This window comes from Convolutriloba macropyga, chromosome 15 (assembly GCF_964194025.1).
Source record: "Convolutriloba macropyga chromosome 15, txConMacr16.3, whole genome shotgun sequence".
Classification (NCBI taxonomy): domain Eukaryota; kingdom Metazoa; phylum Xenacoelomorpha; order Acoela; family Convolutidae; genus Convolutriloba; species Convolutriloba macropyga.
The window spans coordinates 26,949,879-26,974,606 of NC_134482.1; the positions used below are offsets into that span (position 1 = coordinate 26,949,879).

Genomic DNA, 24,728 nt, shown 5'->3' on the forward strand with positions numbered 1-24,728 from the left:
GGTGAAAAAACCTTTATCGGCTGCAAGCAGTGAAATTACATATCTTCACCGCTGAATTTAGCGGTGAAATTACATAAAATCACCGCTTTGAACAAAATTGTTCATATTATGTAAGATAAGCAGTGAATTCGATGAAATTACACAAATTCACCGCTTAAATTAGTGGTGACATAACATAAATTCACCGCTTAGAAAACGCTTCGAATTGTCTTTTGTTCAACGAAGTTAAGATACATTTATTAAAAGACGAACGGAAAATTGACCAACGAATGATCATACATCTTTTTTAAAACTTTTTCTAAGCGGTGAATTTATGTAATTTCACCACTAGTGTAAGCGGTAAACTTACACAATTTCACCGCATTAACCACATTTCACAGCTAAAATTTGTAATTTCACCGCTTATCTTACAAAAGTTCAACGCGTATGATTTACATAAAGGAGAGTGAATTTGATTTAAGTTCAAAAGAAGTATGCTAGATTTTAGAAAGAAGTGGCGCAGTGGAAGAAGAAGTGGCTGGCATGCAGGAGATGAGAGGTTTGCATCTTTGCAAGGACGGAAACTTGTAGTAAGAGGTGACATGTGATGAATTTTTGTAAGTTTACCGCTTATTCTAGCGGTGAACTTACATAATTTAACCGTATTCAGAGCATTTCGCCGCAAACCAACTTTTAACCGCTTTTCTTACATAGTTTTCCGATTTTTTCTCGACCCGGGGTTTGATTTTATTGCATAGTGTGCAATGTTTCTCAAGGTAAATAGCTTTGAAACCCCCCATCTTCCACAGGTGTAATTGTTTTATTGTTTTGAGAAAAAAATCTAGTTGTTCCGACCCCCACTTTAGTGGGGAGGGAGGAACTATATACTCAACTGGGTTTTTTTTGTTCAGTCAATTTTGGCTGATCGGTATATTCATCGTAGAGAATTGTGAGTGATATCATTAAAAAGCCCTTCCAGTGTAGAATACGGAATTAAAAATATTTTTTCGTTTTTCGTTTTTTACAGTGAGTTATCGAGGTTGAAAGTTTTGTGAACATTCAACTGTTTTTTTTTCACATTTTCAGTAATTTTTGCTAACATTTGGCACAATTTTGCTAATATTATTCAAAATAAATTAAAATTTTTAACGGCAGATTGTTGTTGTTACCGTTAGAGATAGAAGAGCGTTGCTCAATTGTTTGATTGAAGTTTTTTTGGCTAAAATTTTTGATAATTTTTTCAAAATTCAAACTTTTTTCATCAAAATGGCACAAAATATGCTTTTTTGGTCCACTTTGTTAAAGTTTGCCAGACTTAGTGACCTAGAAATCTTAACACAGACCTTCTAATCTCAAAAGGAGCGCTAGTTGCAATTAGGCTACGTATGACAGTCTTCTGGAATTAAAACTTTGCCGTTTTTTGCAGATTTAACTCGATAACTATACAAAATGCATCGTTGTTTTTTTTTAATATTTGAAGAACTCCACACAACAATTGGTCTAATTCGCAAACTCTTGGAACAATTGGTCGGTTTGCTGGGCGCGAGACAAAATCAGGGAGAGGTTCGATAATATCATGGATTCTTAGAATCAGAGACTTTTTGGTTTTTATTTTGATGGTAAATTTTTTAAAAATTATATGCTTTCGTTTTTTTTAATGCTAATTACTGACAATTTTTTATATTCACGGCTCCGTTAAGGACAATTAAAATTTACATAAATTAGAGATTGAATGTAGATGCAGTTTGTTTTCAGAGAACCAAAGAGATTTTATGGCTTTGAGGAATAGTTTTAGTAAAATTTAACTGAATTCTTGTCTTTTGCCTTCAATTGCTATTCTTTTGGCAGTGTGATTTTTAAATTTAACCACTCAAGGATCTAAATTTCTTCCTCAAGAGGTGCAGGTTAACCTTTTTAATTCATTCGGTTGTTACCTAATGTCTCTTATGTTATTGAAAGTACTTTTTTAAGGAAATTTCTGTGATTTTTTGAACTTGTCAATTTTTTGTTTTATTTTAGACAACATTTTGCTTATTCTCAGGAAGTACATGTCACCCTTTCCTCCCTAAGGAATAAAAACGAATTTTATGGCCGATTGTTTTAACAGAAGGTTTTCCTGCTTTTGGTACTACGAGTTTTTTTATTCAAAATTTTCTAATTTTTGTGCATAATTGTCCATTTTTTGGTGTTGTTTTTGTTTCTTCTGTAAATTTTCACATTGTTTAAAAATTTAACTGAAAAAAACTTTACAGCATTTGAAACTGAACAATTTTTTGGATTCATAACCTATGGTTTAAAGGGCTGCGACACCGTCCTCTTGCAGAAATTGGTAGAGTTTTTTATTTTTGCCCTTTATTTGTTGTTAATTTTTGTTGTCATATGCCAAATATTGTATAATTAAAGGTCTCAGTGTCCAACTATAGATAAACAAATGAACTTAATGTTTGATATCGGTAGATAGCTAATGGCTACTTTGACTTTCGAATAAATTTCTAAAAAAAGAGTAATAGTAATCTTCAACTTATCACTTTTTGTTCTGGTTTGCGTTTTTTCTTCGTATTTTAATCTATTGTGTCATTTTCGCAAATTAACTCATTGTTTAGAGCTTTTCCTAAAATATTTTCTTGAATTAAACAATAATTTTTCTGTTGTTTAAACGTTTTAAAGTTTTAAATGATCTCTTCAGGGCTTAGACAAGTTGTTTCAGCAGAGTTTTGTGAAGTTTAGTTACTTTCCAGATTTTGTGGTTCTTTTTGTTGTCATTTTTTGATAGTTGTTGTACAAAAAGACGTTACGATAATCAAAGGAGACGCAATTGAAGATGTTATATTCTCGCGGTTAATATCTTATAACTTTAATGGCTTCAAAACTGTGGTTTCGTAAAGTTGTTTGTGAAACTTTTTAGTTCAGCTTGTATTTAATGTTATTTTATAGTCTTGTTTTTTGGTCTCATTAATAACAGTCGCGATTAGTTTTCCAAGTAGTTGCAAGACAAACTGTCTACTCCTTTAGTCGAAAGCTTTTGTTGGCTATGAATTTTGAACATATTTGTTTTTAATAAAAAAAGTGATAGATTTTTGAGATCTGCCAATTTTATTTCTGTTAAATTGTAGCTAAGCATCTCTTAATATAATTCAAATCATTTATCTATTGAAGTGTGCTCTTCATAAAGGTTGTATTTTCCTCAAATGGTCTTTCTTCTTGGAACAACCAGTTTTCATAAAACCAATTTTCTTGATTTTTGTCTATTTGCCTCATTTTTGTAGGTTTTCGTTTTCTTTTCACAGTATCACAATAATGAGCGTCATTTGATTTAAAATTGTTGTCACCTGCAAAAAAATGCAAAAGAAGATTTTTTTTGTTTTTAGTGATCAGCTTAATATTTAATTGATTGGGGGGACATCGTTTTCGTGCATAATTCTTTGTGCAAATTTTTCGTTTTTGCTTGTATTTGTCGTTCTTTTTTTAGCCGTATGACATTCCCCAGATGATGAAAGGCCCTCATTTGTCTTCTCTATTGAGGTCTAAAAGACTCTCTCAACGATTTAAATTGATGCGTATTCTTTCTGATCAGTTCGAATATAATTCTTTTTTTTTAAAAAAGAAATGTTTTAATAAACTTTGCCCCTTTTTCTCATTTCTAGTCAACTTGTTGCCAAGTTGCATTGAGGAAAAGTCCCATATTTTGTTCCAAAAAAGTACCGGTTAATCCTCTTAGTATAAATTTTATCTGATGCCATTTTGATTTGGTTATTAGTGGTTTTCAAAAAATGGACAAGGAGTTTTGGTCGTAATTAATATTTGTAACTCTTTGATTTTTTTTGCCGTCTTTTCAGGTAGTCATATTTTTGTAGCCACTGGTCTCTTAGGCCCTCTAGAGTAGATTGTTTTAATCTTTTAGTAGTTTGTTGAACGATATGTTGATATTTTGTTGACAATTAAGTGAAAAATGTAGATGAGCGGGGTCGGAACTTAATGTGCGAACACACATTACCGAACCGCCTTGTTTCTGTATAGGATACAAATAATTTGACCTGATGTTTCAATAACAACGCAATCTCAGTTTTACCTTCAGTTTTATATATGAATTTTGGTGAAGTGAGATTCCGTGAAACAGGTTTGGTTGATAGTCGCTAGAGTCGGATTACAATAAATTTTCGAGCCAAAACATGGAAAAATCTTCAGTTCTAAATTAAACAATGCTTTCATTAAAACTAAACCAACATTGACATGAAAGGAATCTTACTAATTATCACATAAAAGATTTTAAAAGAAAGTGAGCTTACATTTCTGTTCCTATTATTGAGGGGCAGAATGTTTCATTGCAAGTCAGCAGTGAGCACAGTCGTAGACCTGTTCAAACACAAAATAAGCTTCTTTTACCCTTGATGTTAATTTCAATTTTAGCAAACTAATTCATCATAAGAATTCAAAAGTTCTTAAGATTTTTAAAGACAATTCCAAAATGTTTTCGGTACAATTCTCTGTTTTTGAAGGTGGACTGCCTTTAGCAGCGCTAGTTTGGTGTTGGTGGAACATGTTACAAATCTACAAAAAGAGGTATAGAAAAGTTAATAATTATTAATCTCACAAAATTGTAATCCTCGTCTCATGAAAAGATCATGCTAGAGCTATTAAAAGACCATACTTGATCTTAATTTGCTGTGAAAAGAATTAATCTGGCCCTGTGAAAAAACTTCCCTCGACTTAAACTAGGTGCTGGACCGTATATTTTTAGTCATTATCGGAACACTCTGCTAGAGTTATAAAGTCTCTTATAAGTCGAGGTCTAAACCTGGGAATTGCGAGGAATAAATAAAACAGCTGTTTTTTTGCAAATTTTTTTCTTTCAGTCTGAGGATAGAAATTCCAGGGTAAAGATTACACTCAGAAAGGCTCTTCGAAAAACCCCGGCAGGAAATCTAAACTACGACTAATAGAGTTTTTGAGTTTTCGTCACGCAAAAATTGATATTATAATGATAGTGTTCAGATTTCTTTTTCCCAATCGCTTTCCAAACCTATAAAGTATTTCCTCACTGCTGAACAACTCCTAGACCAGATTCATCATAGTTTATCAACACAAAAATTACATCTCTGAAATTTAAAACTTCTCAGGTTACTATTAATTTGGATAAAACTTTTTGAATTGTTCCTAAAACTTTTAAAATATTTTTCTTTGTTCTCTGACTTTGTACTCGATATACGTTAATTTTACGGCCATGTCAAGCCCATTGGATAAAAATGGAGCCTAAATTTAGTTTCAAAAAAAGAAGCTGTTCTTGAAAGATTGATGCGTTGAAACACCAATCGAAATCTGTATTTTCATTTTTGTGCGCACACGGCAACTCTCACAAAATAATTCTTCACATTTCAGCCACATTTGCTGAAAAAGGTTTTTTGCTTTAACAGATTCGAAGTAATTTTCATAGTAGTTTTCCATTTGTGGACAATTTTCGGCGAAGTTTTTGAAATAGTTTGTTTGAAAGTGTCACCTTTTCCAAATAGTTTGTTTCAACAAGTCACAAGTAGAAATTTAAAGTCTCTTTATTAAATTGAGGTCTAAACTTGGGAATTGCAACGAATAAAAAACAGCTGTTTATTGTTTGCATAACGTTTTTTTTTCAGTCTAAGGATATAAGCTCCAAGGTAGAGCATATACTCAAAATTGCTCTTCGGAAAACTGAGTTATAAATCTAAAATAAGACTTTTCGAATTGCTATGACACAAAATTGTTATTAATAAGAGTTCCCTTTCCCAAGATATGAATATTTTTTCAACTGATCTTAAAATTTTCAAATTGTTATTTTGTACTTTGACTGTGTACTTCATATGCGGGAGCAACTCTATTCAAAAAATACAGTCTATTTCTCGGTCTTGACAAGCGTATTGGATAAAAAAGGAGGTTAACATTTAGAAGGAAATTTTTAAAAAAGCGGCTGTTTTTGAAAACTTGATGCAGTGAAACACCAATCGAAAAATGTATTCAATTCGTGTGCGCACAGCAACTCTCACAAATAAGTTTTTCAAAATTCATATTCACTGACTTAGCCACATGTCAGAAAAGTTTTCTGCTTGAACAGTTTCGAAAAAGACCTCTGAAAACTTTCCATTTATCGAGAACTTTTAACGCACCTTTCGAAATAAGTTTTTCCAAAGTGTCACCTCTTTCGAATCGTTTTTTTGAAGAAGTCACAAGTAGAAATTTAAAAACTTTTATAAGTTGCGGTCGAAATGTGGGAACTGCAAAGAATAAACGCAGCATTTTATTTTGTGCATAACAATTTGTTTCAGCTCGACAATTTGTTTAGCTCAACAGCTCAACAATTTGTTTAGCTCAACAGCTCAACAATTTGTTTCAGCTCAATTGTGTGCATAACAATCAGTTCTAGGTAGAACTTACACTCAAAATGGCTTTTCAGAAAACTTGGCATTAAATCTGAAGTAAGACTAATCAAACTTGTATGACGCAAAAATGTTTTTATTCAGATTTCCATTTCCCAACTGAGCAATGAAGATTGAGAAGTTTTCTCACCGCTGAACAACTCCTAGAACAAATTCACCATAGTTTGTCAACAGTAAACGTACAGCTATGTAAATTTAATTTTATTGTGTTATTAATAATTTAGGTGAATTTTCTTGGACTAATCTTAATCCTTTAAATCGTTTTTTGTACCTTGACTGTGTATTCGATATGCGGGAGTGACTATATTCATTAAATACATGTTATTTTACGGCCAAGACAACCGCATCAATTTAAAATGGAGGTTAACATATTGAACTTACATTTTCAAGAAAAAAGCAGCTGTTTTTGAAAGCTTTATGCATTGAAACACCAATCGAAAATTTTATTTTCATATTTGTGCATACACAGCAACTCTCACAAACAAAAATTTTTGATTTTTTTATTTACTGACATAGCCACAGGTGCTCTAAAGTTTTCTGCTTTAACAGCTTAGAAGTAGATCTTTGAATATTTTCCATTTATTGACAATTTTTAACGCACTTGTCGCATTAACTTTACTGAAAGAGCCAATTTTTATGAATCATTTTGTGAACAAGTCACAAGTAGAATCTGGAAATCTTTTAATAAGTTGCGGTCTAAACTTTGGAATTACAGGGAACAAAAAAGTTGTTTATTTTCTGCATAACATTTTGTGTCAGTCTAATGATATGAATCGCAAGGTAGTATATTCAAAACTGCTCTTTGGTAAACTGAGCAAGAAATCTAAAATAAGACTTATCGAATTCCATTGACGCAAAATTTTTTATTTTTCAGAATTCCCCTTACCAAGCGCTTCCTGAATTCATGACGTTTTTCCTCGTTACTGAACAATTCCTAGGAAAGATTCATCATAGTTTGTCAACAGAAATATATATATATATATATATATATATATATATATATAATTTTAAAGTATTTGTGTTGATAATTATTTGGTTAAAACTTTTTGAACTGACATTAAAATTTTAAATTATTTTTTGTACTTTGACTTTGTACTCGATATACGGGTGCTACTATATTCAAAAAATAGAGACAATTTTACGGTCATGACAAGAGTAGTGGATTAAAATAGTAGTTGTAATTTGGAATCTTCGGTTTCATGCAAAAAGCAGCAGTTTTTGAAAAATTGATTCGGTGGAACAATAATTGAAATTTGTTTTTTCATTCCTATGCGTACATGGCATCTCTCAAAAACAAGAAATCCTCGCATTTCTAATTTACTGACTTAGTAACATGTGGTTGGATGAAATTTTCCCGTTTGAACAGTTTTGAAGTAGATTTTGAAAATTTTCCGATTATCGACAATTTTTGGCGCAGTTTTTGAAATATTTTTATTGAAAGTGTCACTTTTTTGAATCATTTCTCTGCACATGTCACAAGTAGAATTTTAGAGTTTAACTCTTTCTTATTAAGCGATATCTAAACGTGGGAATTGCAAGGAAAAAAAAGATCTGTTTATTGTTTGCATTACATTTTGGTTCAGTCTAATGATATAAATCCCAGGGTAGAGACTATACTCAAAATTGCTCTTCGAAAAACTGGGCAACAAATCTAAAATCAGACTTATCGAATTTCTATGGCCCAAAAATTGTTCTTAATCAGGGTTCCCTTTCCCAAGTGCTTGCTGAAGATATCAAATGTTTCCTCACTGCTGAAAAACTCCTACACCAAATTCACCTTAGTTTGGCAACTGAAAAGTTACAGCTATGTAAATTCAATGTATTTGTGTTAATATCAGTTTGGATAACAGTTCTTAGATTAATCTTAAATTTTTAAATCACTTTTTTGTACTTTGACTGTCTACTCGATATACGGAAGCGACTATATTCAATAAATACAGTTAATTTTACAGTCATGACAAGCTCATTGAATTTTAATGGAGGTTAACATTTAGATTTTACATTTTTCAGAAAAAAGCAGCTGTTTATGAAAGCTTGATGCAGTGGAACACCAATCAAAAACTTTATTTTCATACCTGTGCGTACACAGCAACTCTAACAAACAAAATTTTTTCGAATTTCTCATTTACTGACTTAGCTACAGGTGCTAAAATATTTTCTGCTTGAACAGTTTAGAAGTAGATCTTTGAAGATTTTCCATTTTAATGACAATTTTTAACGAACTTTTCGAATTAATTTTTTTGAAAGTGTCAATTTTTTCGAATCATTTTTTTGAACAAGTCACACGTGGAATTTGAAAATCGAGTTGCGGACTAAACGTGGGAAATGCAATGGATTAAACAGCTGTTCATTGTTTCCGTACTATTTTGTTTCAGCCTTAGGATTTGAATTCCAGGGTAAAACCTACACTCAAATTTGCTCCTCGGAAAATTCTACAAGAAATCTAAAGTAACACTTATCGAATTTCTATGACCCAAAGATTGTTATTAATCAGAGTCCCCTTTCCCAAGTGGTTCGTAAAAATGTGAAGTGTTTCCTCACCGCTGAAAAACTCCACGACAAAGTTCAACATTGTTTAACGACTGAAAAGTTACATCTATGTAAATGTAATATGTATTAGTGTTATTATTAATTTGTGTAATAATCATATTTTTGTACTTTGACTGTGTAATTGATATACGGGAGCGACTATATTCAATAAATACAGTTAATTTTACGGTCATGAAAAGCGTATAGGAAAAAATGGCGGTTGACAATTAGAATATACAGTTTCAAGAAAAAGGCAACTGTTTTTGAAAGCTTGAGACAGAGGAACACCAATCGAAAACAATGTTTTTTCTTTCTTGTGTGTACGCAGTAACTCTCACGAAAAGTTTTTGAATGTCTTATTTACTGTCGTAGCCACATGTGCTGAAAAATTTTCTGTTTGAACAGTTTAGAAGTAGTTTTTGTAGTAGTTTTCAATCAAACGACAATTTTTAACGCACTTCTTGAAAAAAAATTTTGAAAGTGTCTCCTTTTTCGAATTATTGTTTTCGAACAGGTCACAGGTAGATTTTTAAAATTTTTTTAATAAGTTACAGTCTAAACGTGGGAATTGAAAGGAATAAAAAATAGCTGTTTATTGATTGCATTTTATTTTGTTACAGCCAAGGGATATGAATTCAAGGTAGAACTTACACTGAGAATTGTTTTGCGGAAAACTCAGCAAGAAATCTAAAATAAGACTAATCGAACTTGTATGACGAAAAAATGTTATTGTTTGCAGTTCTTTTTCCCTGGCGCTTCCTGATGATATGATGTATTTCCTCATCGCTGACCAACTCCTAGACCAAATTCATCATAGTTTATCAACCAAAAATTACATATATACAAGTTCAATGTTTTTGCGTTATACTCGCCGCTTAAATGGGAGTATACAAAGAGAGTTTAGCTTTGATGTTCTAAAGATAAAAGGAATAGAATTTAAAATTTTATTATAAAAACAGTTGGGGTGGTACAATATAAATAGGGATTTAAGCAAGATTGATATCATATGTTAAAACTAGTTAACAAACAAAACAACTGCTGGTAACTTCAACGAGAACAACTGGTTAACAACTGTTGAACAAATGCTTGGTGATAGCTATAAAACTGGGTGATTGAAGAACGGAATATCAACTATTAACTGAACTGAACTGAAACTGAACTGTGCTGTACTGATTGATATAAAAATTGGCTTCCTATATATAGTCAGCAATGTGGGAATTAATTTCCCATTTAAAAAGTGGGATAAAACATCCCTTTTTATTTTTGGGATAAAAGTTCCCATTTTCCCATTTTCAGTACACCCAACCGGCGACTTAGCAGGTTTTGTTGTAACTGGCTGGATATACAAGGTTAGAAATTTATATATAAAAATTTACAAACATGTTTAAAAACAAAATTAAGAATAAGAGTTTTTAGTTTTGGTTTCCTTCGAGTTGATTTATTTTGTTTTGCAAAAAATTAATACAATTCATCAGGTTTGCGTTCTTCTTCTTCTCTCGTAAGAAGTTTTGCTCCAATCCTAGTGTGTATGTGTCTCGCTCGTTGTTGAGGTCTGCTGTTGTAAACTGGTAAGGGACTGTTAAGTTCTGTCTGTCGAGTGCTATGTTCTTTAGGCGATATGTCTTTAATTTCGAGTTATAAGACCGAATCTTATAAATGTTTCCCTCTGGTAATACTCTGTATTGTAGGCCCTAGTCAAAATTTGGGTGTCCTCTGAATTGCCTATTCCTTGTTCTTTCTTCGTTGAATTTCTGCCTTTCTAATCTTTGACTCATGCTAAGGATTCGTGGGTGTATAGGGCAAATTGTAGCTGTGGGCTTCAAGTGTGTAGCTGTCGGAGCAATCGTTACTTCTGTTTAATCCAATTTTTTTCTCCTCTCCCGGTATTGATATTTTGCATACTCTTCCCTGGTGTAGTTTGTACTGGTTGTTGCTCTGGTGGTTCTTGTTGCTGGCCCATTAAATCCTCGAAGGTATCGGGGAGAATGAAGTCGTCTAGATCCGGCATGTCGTCGTCAACTTCGTATCTTAAATTCTAAAAATAGAAACAACCTATGTGTGTATTATGGATAAGATATTTATTTTCTATATATATATATATATATATATATAACAAACTAATTGTTTGTGTTTTTATTTATAGTCGTATATATCTTTTAAAGTCATTATTGCCTTTAGACGGGAGAAATTGGATTATCTCCATTTTCTTCTATTGCAGCATTGTTTTTATGTCTCTCATTTCTAATTGCACTATATAATGGGTGCGGAATATGTGGATATAAATTAAAATGTGTTTCTTTCCTTTCAGTTACTAAATGCTCAGCATCATCTGGCTGTTTCTCAATGGTTGGCTCATTTTTAAAGATAGAAGTCATAATAGAAGTGAACAGAATATTATAAGTGGCAAATAAGATGATTTTGCCAAAATTAACAGAAGCTCCAGTTATTTTATGTATTTGTAGGGCTTTTACAATTGTTACAACAATTTGAATAATAAATTTCAAGAAAAGAAAAGCGGCAAAATAAATTCCGCATTGCTCTAAGATAAATCGTGTATAACCGAACATTTCTATATAGCGGTTATCAAAGAAATTAGGAGAAATAAAAGAGTCTAAGTAGACTGTTCTCATTGGATAGTTAAGATAAGTTCTATCCTCACTTTTAAAATTATCTTGAGAAACAACAAGTTCTTTAGAGAAAGTTTGTATAGCATCTTTCATTTCGTTATTGAATTTAATTCCGCGCCAAAATTTCTTTAATTCTTGATCAGTAAATAAATATATTTCATCACTATCCTAGAATTTGTATTTAGTTAATCTCTGTGGAGCAATATAAGGCTCAAAAACAGAGGGTCCTTTGACTCTAGTTATACCCGGTGTTAATTCAACCCAAGAATTATCATCTTCAATATCTAATTGAAATAAATTATCGTGTTGATCTACACACGATTGTTCTTCAGCGCTAGTGTATGTCTTTCTAGTAAATGGATCAACGAAATGTTTTTTATTTTGATACATTATTGGAATTCTATTATAACATTTCTCCATAATTTGTAAGAGTGAGAAATCCTGTGGGCAATGATATAGCCATGCAACATTATCATTTGTCTCTAAGAACATTGAGCGATTATTTGTTAGTGAGAATCCAGCCATACGTGGATTACTATGCGAATAGACTAAATTTGTTCTCTTTATAGCACGTTCTAACTCACAATCGGTTTTTATCATTTGTAAATATAAAAGCTGTAGTCTTCTTATATTAGTATATTCGTAATAGTCAAATTTCGTTCCCATATGGGCTTCATAATTTATTCCTGAGTGCAGATCAATATTTGGCGTTCCATTTATATATGAAGTTCGTTTTACAAGCAATTTGCCTCTTGTGCTATTTATATAAGTATTTTTTACAACATTTGAAATTGGTTTTTTGCCTTTCCTGTACCCATATCGAATCCTCCTTCATAATGTATATATAATGAGCTATAAGGAGTAGGATAAACTATTTTGTTTGAGTCGCAAATTGACTGTGGATTATTATAAATCTGAAAAATGAAAGTATTTCGTGGCCCTTTAAATGGTTGCGCACGTCTAATAACAGCTTCTGTTGATTCAGGTTCATTTTCATATTCTCTTACTATATAATATTTTCTATCTATTTGTATCTTTTTTACTGGAGCTGTGTGTAATTCTTCTATTATACAATTTTCTCTATTTTCCCATGTATAGGCATAAGGATCAGTTGATCCACTGTCACAGTTATTTTTGTTTAGGCTACAAGACAGGGGAATATAATAGTGGTTATTTACCGTTCCATCTTCTAAATTTACTAGTAATTTAATATCTTGCATATATGTCTCGTAAGTATCGTGGTAGATCCATCCTGTTTCTGTGCACTCATTACTGTATTTATCACTAACGTTGCCCTTATTTATAACTGTTTGTTTCTTTACATTTTTTGTAAATGGAACTTTGTGAGTGTTAATAGTCGCGGAGCCTGTTTTCTTAGCTTCGATACATTGCTCGGCTGTTAATTTAATATCTGAGCTAATAGCTGCTTGTGTAGCGGATAAACCACTATTGTCAAAAGTATCACAATACCACTTTAGGCGTTGGTGTGTAGCTTTACATATAGTTGCTTCTAATTTAGTCTTATAATTGCGCTGCATAATAGTAGCAGTTGCCTCGCTTACTTTTATTTCCTCAGTATCGATATCGCATGGGGCTATTTTGTTAAATGAGTACATTTTATTAGAATCCATTTTAGAACAATCAAAGTGTCCTGCTTTTACTTTCTTTAGAGCATTTTTAAATTCGGAGTCTGCGTTGGCTCCATTTATTGAGAGTAGTGTGGAAATTATTAGAGGTACAATTACAGGTACTCTCATATTGAAAGGGTAGAAGTTTGAACAAAGAAGAATTATAAATTTACTTACTTCAATTATTTCGTCCAACAATTCTGGATCGGGCTCGGGGAACTGAAAGCTGGTTAGCTCAACTGTTTCTTGCTCTGAATTCATCTTAATATTCAATTATGTTAGTGAAGGTATGAATGCTTGAAGGGATTTTAAATTCGAAGTTGAATTTTAAGGCAGCGAATAGACTTGATGTGTCTTTCACTAGAAAAGTCTCTGTGGTTAAATCGGAAAAGAGGAAAGTAGCGTAAATAACGCTTAAGTCGTTAGCAGGAAAGAAAGTGGATTTCAATTTGGCTAGTTTGCCGTTGATCCTAATAAGCATTTAATCGTTGACAGAGAGAGACGAAGAAGGAAGAATGATTGTTGGCGTTTTTGCTTCCCTATTTATAGTGTAGAAAATGGGCTGTTTCATCTCACTTTTAGAAATATGTCTCAAATATTCCCATTTTTAGTGACGGTTTCTTTCTCTTTTTTTGGCTGGGAAGATATTCCCATTTGTTAAACCAGTTTGTGCAATTTCATTGGTTTTCATAGTTTTGGGAATATTTATCCCATTTTTCTATTCAAGCTTTCATTTTTTATTGGCTTTTAGAATTTGGAGTTTCTATTCTCCTTTTATTTATAAATGCTAGAACTTGATTGGCTAATAATAAAATCATTTTGTCCTGTAAGGACTTTTGTGTGTATTAAAATTTTTATTTCTTTTTATCCTTTAAAGCGTCCCATGGAATAGGATCATCAAATAACTTTGTAGCAACTGCTTGTCTACCTGACCTTCTGGGTTCAGTAGTATATAATTTTTCATTTACTGATTTATTAGCTAGTGGGTTTGTAGGTTGTGTAGTAATGACTTGTGAACTACTCTGAAAGTTAAAGGGACTTATATAATGTGCTAACGGTTGGGGGGAATGAGGTGTTTGTGGATAACTAAGAGGTCCTCTTGGATATGGGGTAGATATATGCTGTGGCCTAAATGACTTACTAGGCGAAGTAACTTGCTGTTGTGTATTAAATAATGTTCGGAGTCCTAATGTGTCAATGCCGGAATCAATCGGAGGGTTACTGCTACTACATCTAGTAGTAATATTAGTAGAAGCAGTAGTAGTGGGTCTACTATTTGGGAGTTGAATACTGGCCAAGGCATATAGTGCATAATATTGCTAGGTTGGGTAGTGTTAAATTTGTCTATGTAATGCCTGTTATAGTTATCATAGAATTGTTCGGGTTCAGCATATACAGTAGTATAATCGGCGATTAAGGGTTGTATTTCTCTTTCTTTTGGAAAATACTCTACCATGTGATTTCTATGCACTACTCTTTTTTGTTGTGTCTCGTCTCCTTGTATTTCATATGTTGTATTAGTTATATGTTTTGTAACAGTGTATGGACCGGACCGAAGTGATTGTAGCTTCTTAGATATAAGTAAGCTTTTAGAATGATTCTCTAGTAGGACATTGCTTCCAATGCTGATTGGTCGTCCGAGCTTAAATCTATTTCTATATTCATGGGCTTTATTTGTAACTTGACGACAACGAGTATAAGTATTACAATATATGTTCTTAAAATCTGTTTCACGTTGTAGTACAGTATTGGATAATCTATTTTGTAGTAGAATATCTACCTTTTCGTTTTTACACGAATTTTTACAATGTGTATGTGAAGGCAAGTCCTGACAATATTGAGATATACAATTCTTCTTATTATCCCGCAGCAATCCTAGTCTAAGTGAAATAGGTATTTGTGGCTTTATTCCGAATATAATTTCGTACGGCGTATAGCCAGTACTATAATTCACTGCTTTATTATGCGCATTTGTCAACGAATTTTGCCCAATTGTTTCCAGTAGTATTTAGAAAGTGTCTAAGATAGTTTGTAAGGTGCTTATTTTGAGCTTCTACTTTCCCGTTAGTCCAAGATGAATATGCTGTTCGTGGCCTCAGTGTAATTCCAAGCTCAAAACTCCAGTTTACAAAATCACTACTCATAAAAGCAGTACCGTTATCATGCACTATGTGTTGAGGTATTCCGAAGCTAGTTATAAATTTCTCCATTTGTTTTATAGTCCCGTCAGAAGTAGCGGACTTAACAGCGTATACTTGTTCATATCTAGAGAATGAATCTACAACTACAAGACAGTAGTGCTTGCCATTACTAGGAGGCCGAAAAAGTCCTTTATGGTCTATATGTATAGTGTGGAAGGGAGTTGTCTCCAATTCGCCCCATTGTTGTAAGTGTGCTTCGTTTAAATCGTGTCTTTTACTTTTATTTTTTTGACAATCTAAACAATCGTGGATTAACATCGTAACCCATTTATACATTCCAGGCCAGTAAAAGAATCTGGATATATTGTTTAAGGTACTAGCATCGCCACGGTGGCCACTCATTGGGTTACTATGTGCTAGCTCGAAGCACTTTAGAAATAGAGAGATAGGAATACATATCTTTAGTTCGAAGGAACCATTCTCATTAGGTTTATTGTAACATAGTAGTTTATAACTCTCATCTAGTAGTAATAACTTATATATACTCTTGTAAGCTTTTAATGCTTTACATTGTCGAGTCATATAGTAGTGTTCAGGTTCGTTGCCTGATTCTATCCATTTCCGTACTATATGTAATACAGGGTCTTTATTTTGTTCTTGTAGTATAGTCTCAATATCTAGTTGTGCCTTTTTAGCAAATTCAGTTAACTTCGTTTGCAAATCAGAGCAATCTGATTTGACATTCTCATTATGTAGTGCTGTTGACTCTATAAGAGTATAATTCTTTGTACGCTCTTTGTAGATTTCTTTTGCCTTCTCTAGTGCATGTATTAATGTTGGATCGACTAAATTATCTATAACGTCACTAAATTCGTCGTCATTATATCCTGAGTCGTCCAATTCTACATAGTTTACTTCTTCTTGTATTTCACTATATATATTATCCGATTGTTTACTATCTGTGAGCTTAACTATTTGATTTATATTTTTGCCAAAATTGAAATAGTCGGCTACATTATGTATAGCATTACAAGAGTCTGTAAATCCTTTGGGTGCGTCAGAAATACTAAAATCATTATCCGATATATTCATTACTTTTCTTGTTCCACCTTGTACTTGTGCTAGTATAGGGTAAGAATCGTTAGACGAGTTTGTTTTATCCTCTTTGTGCAACACAGAGTAAGAGACAGGCTTTAAATCCGAAGTGTAAAAATTTATATCTTTAGGTATTGTTTTATGTTCAATCTGAAATTTCTTTGCTTCCTCTATCGGGACTTGTCGACTCAGTAAATCAGGAAATGCTACGTTCTTGCCTTCGGTGTATATAATTTTCAAGTTCTGAAATTTAGTTAGGACGACTTGATATTTGAAAAATCTGTGCGAAAGTTGTCCGCGCCTAGACCAAAAAAATAGTATTGGCCTGTGATCGCAAAAAACATATGTGGGAAATGGGGAGCCTATTAAATAAAAATCGTAAGTTTGTAGTGCAGATATTATTCCGCATAATTCTCTATGCTGTGGGGACATTTTCTGTTCAGCTTTGTCGAATACTCTAGAGTTCGCTCATACAATTCTCTTTCTATCAGGGAATTGTTGTATTAGTATACAACCAGTGCCTAAGTTAGACGAGTCAGCATGTATATGAAAGGGGTAGTTCGCATTTGGAATTGCTAGGGATATATCATGTGCGAACTTTTCTTTTAGTATATTGAATACTTTCTCGTGTTCTTCTTCCCATTTGAAATTTACATCGCCTCTTGTTTAATCGTACAAGGGCTTAGCATCTATATGAAAATTTATCACATAATTTGAGTAGAATCCCATTGCTCCTAATACGCTAAGAACGTCAGTTTTTGATTCCGGATTCTTTAAATTTCTAATGTCTTCAATACGCGATATAACTGGGGAAAGTGTATTTTCTGATATAACGTGTCCGAGAAATTTTACTCTTCGTAAAAAGAACATTGTTTTATCCGGTGCAGCTTTTAAGTTAGCCTTTCTTAATAGAGCATGATATTCATTCATTATATTGAACATTTCCTCTTTAGAATTAGATTGTTGTAGTGTGTCGTCAATATATGTGATAGCCTTCTTTTCTTTTATAAGAGGTCCAAATGCATAGCGCATTAATTTACTAAAGAAATTGGGTAGTGGTTTTAATCCATAGAAGCCGACTTGATAAGTATACTGTCTTCCTCCTATTATAAATCCTGTTAACTTTTGTGTTTCGGGCGTTAGCGGCACTTGATGATAAGCACAAGAAAGGTCGCTGCTTATAAAATATTATCCATTTACTCGGGTTATTAGAACTTGTAGTGGTTCTAACGGCCAACTTGAATTACTTGTGTCAGTAAGATAGTTTAGATAGCGAGCATCTATTACTAGTTTGACGTAATCCTTCTTGGGAAGGATTATGATTGGGTTAACGAACCAGCTATTCATATCGTCATGTTCATCTAGTTCTCTTATAATGCCTGCTTGTATTAACTCGTCCATCAGTAATTCGAGTTTATCCCTTAAATGGAAGGGTACTTTACTAGGTCTTTGCTTTTTGAATTCTGCATTTTTTATTAGGGGTATATTAAATTGTTGTTTAGTACAGCCAGTGTCATATTTATGATGTGAATATACATCGTTGTCTGTAAGTAGTATATCTGCAAGTCGGAAGAGTTCGTTCTCAATTAAGTCGGTTTGTGTAAAATCGAATTTTTGTAAGAATTCTGTTTTGTTGAAAAGAGTATTTTGTCCAGCATGTACACTCGTAGTAAATTTATGTATTAATTCTTTTACTTGATATGCTGAGCGGAATATTGGAAATTGTTCTTTTGATTTGGGCTGGCATTTCCTTTTTGCCTCTTTAGAAAAGTCAGTTGCAATTTCATCCTCGCTTTCATATTTCTCTACTAGTTGTTCTGCGGATAGCTCCATTATTTCGGCGATATGCTCGTCAGTGAGAGGGCGATTTTCTATATTATTTATTAATTGTAATTCTTTGCCACTAATGTATACATAAATAGTTATTCCTGTGTGTTTAAAGTGTTCCTCTAGTTCTTTAGCTATTCTTTTCCACAGTCTGGGGTCTCCGCCACATGCTATCTTAGGCATAGCAATACATCTTATGCCGTCAAGCATAAGTGTTTTTTGTAGCTCACAAAATACTGAACAAGTTTCACTTGCTTCGTATGGGGGAGAGTTATAATATTCTTTCATTACAAGGCTATATATCATTTGCTGACTATACTCATCTTGAAAATGTATTAGCTCGTGGTCTGCCTCATTCTCCGATCCAACACTTTTAAAGTATTGTAGAATATTTCTTTTTAAGTTGGGGTATCTTTTAATGAGGGAGGCAGTAAACCCTTTGTCTAATACTAAGTCTCTAGATATAGTATGAATAATAGGCATATTGGCGTCGAATATTGAACGCTCGTCAAAGTTAGTATACCTAATGCACTCAGCAGTTAGATCAGTAGATTCGGATATAGTATTTGTAGTTGTATTTAACATAAAGCAACTATCAAGCTCTTCGCATTTATTGATAACAGAATAAGTAAATTCGTTAAGTCACGAATACTGTATTTTTGGGTGTTGTTTGAAATATCACATATAGTAAATCCAATTACCCCTTTATTTAGTGTAACTTGATGATTTTTGTGGTTTTCAATGAGTAGGGGGATTTGCTTTTCCTTCTTAGTACAAATAGTATTTATAAAGCACAACTCGGTTTTTATTGTAGTCCTATTAGGTACAAAAGAAGTGCCTTTCGGAAATATATCTTGCTCACTACACTTGTGCTTGTAGAGAAATGTAGACTTTTGGGATATATAAGGGCTGATGTATTATCACTGCATTCAATTTAGAGACTTGGGGATATTACTTTTCATTATTTAGCGAGCCAAAACTAAGAACTCCTTTATCGCTAGTCTTCAGTTCTACTGCTGGGATGTCAAAGTATAATGCTTTAAGAAAGGTATGACAAAAATCCACTCCTAGTAAATTAGAAGTTTTCTCCTCAGTAACCCATACTCTATGATTTGCTTTATATTTCCCGTCTGTATCGAAGTATGAAGTTAGTATAGTCTAGCCTATCATGCGTATTTCAGAACCGTTATAGGTTCTTGTTTTATTGCCTGAGGTCTGGATGTTTATTTGTTGCCCCAATTGGTCAAGCTCAAGAAATGTTGAGTAATTTATTATAGTGCAAGTTGATCCTGGGTCAATCATGAATTCTATTTCTAAGCCACTATGTTTTTTATTGTCTCCGGTAGCAAAGTGATATAAGTTCAAGAAAATTCGGGCTTTTGGATTTGATGTGTTATTCTTATTTTTCGGAGACCGTATTAGTTTAAAGGAAATAAATCTGAGATAGCGTCACAATAGTCAACGTTGTTTTCTTCTTGTTGAATCCAACGAACGTTGTTTTCATTTTGCGTATTTTATTACTTTGTGTCTTGTTGTAAAGTAGGCCTTGTATTACTATGGGCTTAATTTCTATTGAATTGGCTGTTTTCATGCTCATAAAATTGTTTAGCAGCATATTCATTTTGCCGAAATGAATTTTCTCGGGGAAATCTTTGGTCATATTGCTTATTTTGGTTAAATCTATTGCCGTACTTGTAGCCGTTCTGGCTATTTTAAAAGCAATTTGGGTTTTGGGCTCTGTTATTATAACTATTATTTCTACTATTCAATTGGTTGTTATTCCAAGCACCTCGTCTGTAGTTATTACTAAATGTAGGCTTGGTCTCTTTTTGCTCTAATAATTCCTTTCTAATCTTTTGTACTTCGTCGTCTAACTTCTTTTTATTACAAGTAGAAATAGAGTGTCCGTGATTTCTACAATACTCACAGAACCTAGTATTATTGGCTCGTCCTTTTATATTCGGGTCTCTATTGAAATTGTTCGTACTTTGTATAGCACTTACTTCGTTACTTTTTATTAAGCTAGTAAGTTCCTTAATTTGAGTCTCTAAGGACGATATTTTGTCTGAAGGTTGTTTAGCCGAATTCTCATTAATAACTATACAAGTTGAATCTTGCGTTATTAGATGTTCTTTTAAGTCATCCCAACTTTCGTTAGGTTTCTTGATACGCCGTTCATGTGCTTTTCGCTTTAGTGAGGGGGGTTGCAGTCCCCTTATAGCAAAATCAATATATTCCTGTTCTCTTTGTCAGGATTGTATTACTGCCTCTTGCGCTCGATCAGCATTAGCTACATTTGTTAAGTCTTCTGGCAAACCTTTATCAACCGCGTGCTTGACTCTATGAAAATAATTTTTTATTAATTCACCTTCTTGTCTAGAAGCATTTTCTACCTCTAATCTATGCTTAAATTTATCACGACCGTCAGTAAATCTATCAAGAAAGTCGTTTTTAATATCATTTAAGACTTTAGCCTCATCGATAGTATTAAACCATTCTAAGGCTGTATCGGTTAAAAGGGACCCAAATAGTGATCTCTGTCTATTTTCATAACTCTTTTTCTTATCAGGATCAGTAGGAACAACTCCTAATGAAAATTTTACCTTTCGATCAACAGAATTCCAAAAGTCAAGAGCACTTTGACTTGGATCGTTACCTGAAAATGTAGTTAAAGATACATTACTCAAAGAAATAGGAGCATCAGCCATTTTTATTTAAAATACTTGGACGTTTGCCAAGTCTTTATTTTATCTAAGATAAGTTAAGTATTTTTGTAAGTACCAGAGACAACTTTAGATAGTCTAAGAATTACGTCCTCTGGGTACAATTTATTTTTTTTGAGAACTTAGAAATTTTTCTAAGTCTTTTGTTAAAGTCAGATAACTGACGAAAGATAGGAAATTTTAGAAATAGCTGATACAACTTTAACATAGGATTTAAAACGAAGTGTTAAGTTCGACTTATTTAAGTCAGAACATAGAAATGAGACAACTTGGAAATTTTTCCTAAGTTTTTTGTCTCGCAACAGATTCTATTTAAGTTCGAAATTAAAGTTAGAGTCTTTAGAACATAGAATTTACTAACCTTGAGTGAGCCTCACTGGTCGCACCAATTTATACTCGCCGCTTAAATGGGAGTATACAAAGAGAGCTTAGCTTTGATGTTCTAAAGATAAAAGGAATAGAATTTAAAATTTTATTATAAAAACAGTTGGGGTGGTACAATATAAATAAGGATTTAAGCAAGATTGATATCATATGTTAAAACTAGTTAACAAACAAAACAACTGCTGGTAACTTCAACGAGAACAACCGGTTAACAACTGTTGAACAAATGCTTGGTGATAGCTATAAAACTGGGTGATTGAAGAACGGAATATCAACTATTAACTGAACTGAACTGAAACTGAACTGTGCTGTTCTGATTGATATAAAAATTGGCTTCCTATATGTAGTCAGCAATGTGGGAATTAATTTCCCATTTAAAAAGTGGGATAAAACATCCCTTTTTAATTCTGGGACAAAAGTTCCCATTTTCCCATTTTCAGTACAGCGTTACTATTTATTTTTTTGAAACTTCTTGAACATTGAAAAGTTTCGAAAAGTTGTGACGGTTGAATACCTTATATGTAAAAGAAGACTTTTTAAATTTTTTCTCACAATTGATCTGTTTATTACAGACCAACAGTTCAATAAAATCATCTCAACGTTAAGAACAATCGCCCTTACAAAACAAAATTCTCCATTTGATCTATTTTGCGTAGTCTACAGCACGTATCTCAAAAATTGTATCAACAGGCTTCACAATGAGAGATATGGCGTCACCAGATCAGCTGGCTGTACCAATTGCTAACATACAGTATTTTATCTTTTTTTTTGACAAAAATGCCACAAACTAGGTCAAGACTAGACAAAAGTAGGGCTACTGGATCGTAACGTAATTACCTGAGATCATGGATAATTTTGTATTTGCTTTTCACAGCTTTAGACCTCACCATGTGTATAACGACTTTCCCTACTACAGAAATTCTCGCTTTTTTAATATAAGAGGAACATCAGTGTACTCGGATTCAGGATTCAAAAAGACAAAAAACGACGAAAGCGTCCATTTCTTGAGTATTGTCGTCTTTTTCGGCTTTTATACAAAAGAACTTTTTGTTTTTTTGTTTTGAACGTAAGAACTTGCGGGTGTGTTCTGTTTCTTAGATTCGGTATGTTCATTTTTAAACGTAAGAAAATCGTCAGCATGTTGGTCTCTGGGATTCGGTATGTTTGGTTTATAACGTAAGAAACCGTTGGAATGTTCGATTTTTTTAAAGATTTGGTATGGCAGTATAATCCGTCTCAAACCTAAGAACTCGTCTGTGTATTCGGTTTAAAAACGCACGATAACGTTGATATAATTGGTTTTAATCATAAGAAAACATTGGTTTGTTTGGCTTTAAACGTAGGAAATTGTCGCTATGCTTGGTCTTAAATGGAAGAAATTATCGTTATGCTTGCTTTTAAAACGTAATATAAAATCGATCTAATTGGCTTTAAACGTAAAAAAACGTCGGTATATCTGATTTTTAATATCAGAAAAGTTCGTTAAGAAGTTAATGGCCTCCCAAATTAAAATCATTTGAACTTGAAATAAATTTAAATCATATTATATTTATAGTGGGGGAGGGGGGTTCAGTATTGGCTAAGATATACACGTTCTAGCGCCTGATCAAAGTCAAATTAATGAACATTTATGGGCCCGGTTAAAATTGTTTCCTAGCAAATTAATGTTGAGCTCGGTATTTTCAAGGGTCCATCAAGAAGTTTTCCTTAAACACATTTTGGTATAGCATGGTCATTTCATAGGTCAAGAGACTTTTTAATTTGCCACAAATTATGGTTATTTTTGGCTTGAAACGTAAGAAATGGTCGGTATGTTTGGTTTTAAACGGGAAGAAATCGTCGGTATGTTTGCTTTAAAAACATAAGATAAAGTTGATGTAATCGGTTTTATACGTAAGAAAAGGCAGGCATGTTTGGTTTTTAAAATAGGAAATCTTCCGTCAGAACGTAATGGCCTTAGAAATTAGAAACAATTTGAAATATATTTAAAATAAATCAAATTATAATTCTAGTGTGGGGTTCAGTATTGACTATAAATACACGTTCCAGCTCATTATCAAAGTCAAGTTAAAAATTTTTATGGGTCCGACTAAGGTCGTTTCTTAGCAAATTAATGTTGAGCTTGTTATTTTCAAGGGTCCAGTGTGATGTTTTCTTTATACACATTTTGTTATAGCATGGTATTTTCATAGGTCGAAAAAATTAATAATTTGGCACAAATTATGGTTGATTTTTCGCATTTTTTTTCCAAAGATGCGTAGACATCCACAAAAACACCAATTTTACCTTGCAAATTACTGCCAAACAGGCAGAACACCTTGATTTCCGCCAAAAATTCTGAAGAAACCTCGAATTCTTGAAATGAACTAATTGTTGAAATATCCAATTACAAATTTGTACGATAGCATGGAGCTAATTGTCAAACTCCTTAAATTTTCCACTTTACAAACAATGAGTGTACTGTCATATTTTAAGTGTCCTTCATTTTGATTACAGAAAGAGAAACTGTGCTTTTATAGCACAGGTATTTTAATCGTTAAAACTTCTTGAATATTGAAAAAGTTTAAAAGGTTGTGACCGTTGACTACCTAATATGAAATAGCAGGCTTTTCAAGTTCAAGTTAAATTGCTGTGTCAAGCATAAAAAGTTTGGGTCCAACTAGAGTCGAGCATTAGATTCGAGTCGATTTGAAGCCAAGCAAGAAAAGTTTAAATCGAGATAACGCGTCAAGCAGCAAGAACATGGGTCAAGAATAAGTCTTTTCACTCAGAGTCGAGCATGGTCTTTTCATGCCATATTTTGTCAAGAGGTTTATTGTCATAAACCGAGGCCAAAACCTTAGTTAGTTTTAGTTTCAAAATCGCAATTGCATGATCAAAAATTTGATGCATTATAGATAACCAAAAATTGTCATAAAGATAGTAATAAGAAAATAATGGGAAGGCAAAACAAACCTTCTGTAGTGACAAAGTAATCCTCTTCACACATGACATTTCTTCCTCCAGGATAATCTCAAAACACCCCCAAAGCATTTTATATATATATATATATATATATATATATATATATATATATATATATATGGTATAATATATATATATATATATATATATATATATATATATATATATATATATATATATATATTATACATATATATATATATATATATATATATATATATATATATATATATATATATATATATATATATATATATATGTATAATATATATATATATATATATATATATATATATATATATATATATATATATATATATATTATACATATATATATATATATATATATATATATATATATGTATAATATATATATATATATATATATATATATATATATATATATATATATATATATATATATATA

General features: G+C 32.5%; 2 protein-coding genes across 2 annotated transcripts in view; both read right to left on the minus strand.

The window, feature by feature from the left end:
- LOC142354435 (uncharacterized) overlaps positions 1-24,357 on the minus strand; it is a 31,566-nt gene extending 7,209 nt beyond the window's left edge. Inside the window, exons 1-2 of the mRNA XM_075406729.1 lie at positions 24,293-24,357; positions 4,266-4,332 (exon numbers count right to left, since the gene is read on the minus strand). Coding sequence (XP_075262844.1) covers positions 4,266-4,332; positions 24,293-24,326 — 101 coding nt within the window. The 5' untranslated portion in view covers positions 24,327-24,357. The remainder of the gene's footprint in view (positions 1-4,265; positions 4,333-24,292) is intronic.
- Positions 1-24,728, minus strand: part of LOC142354601 (ubiquitin carboxyl-terminal hydrolase MINDY-3-like) — a 245,816-nt gene that overhangs the window by 177,990 nt on the left and 43,098 nt on the right. The window lies entirely within an intron of this gene.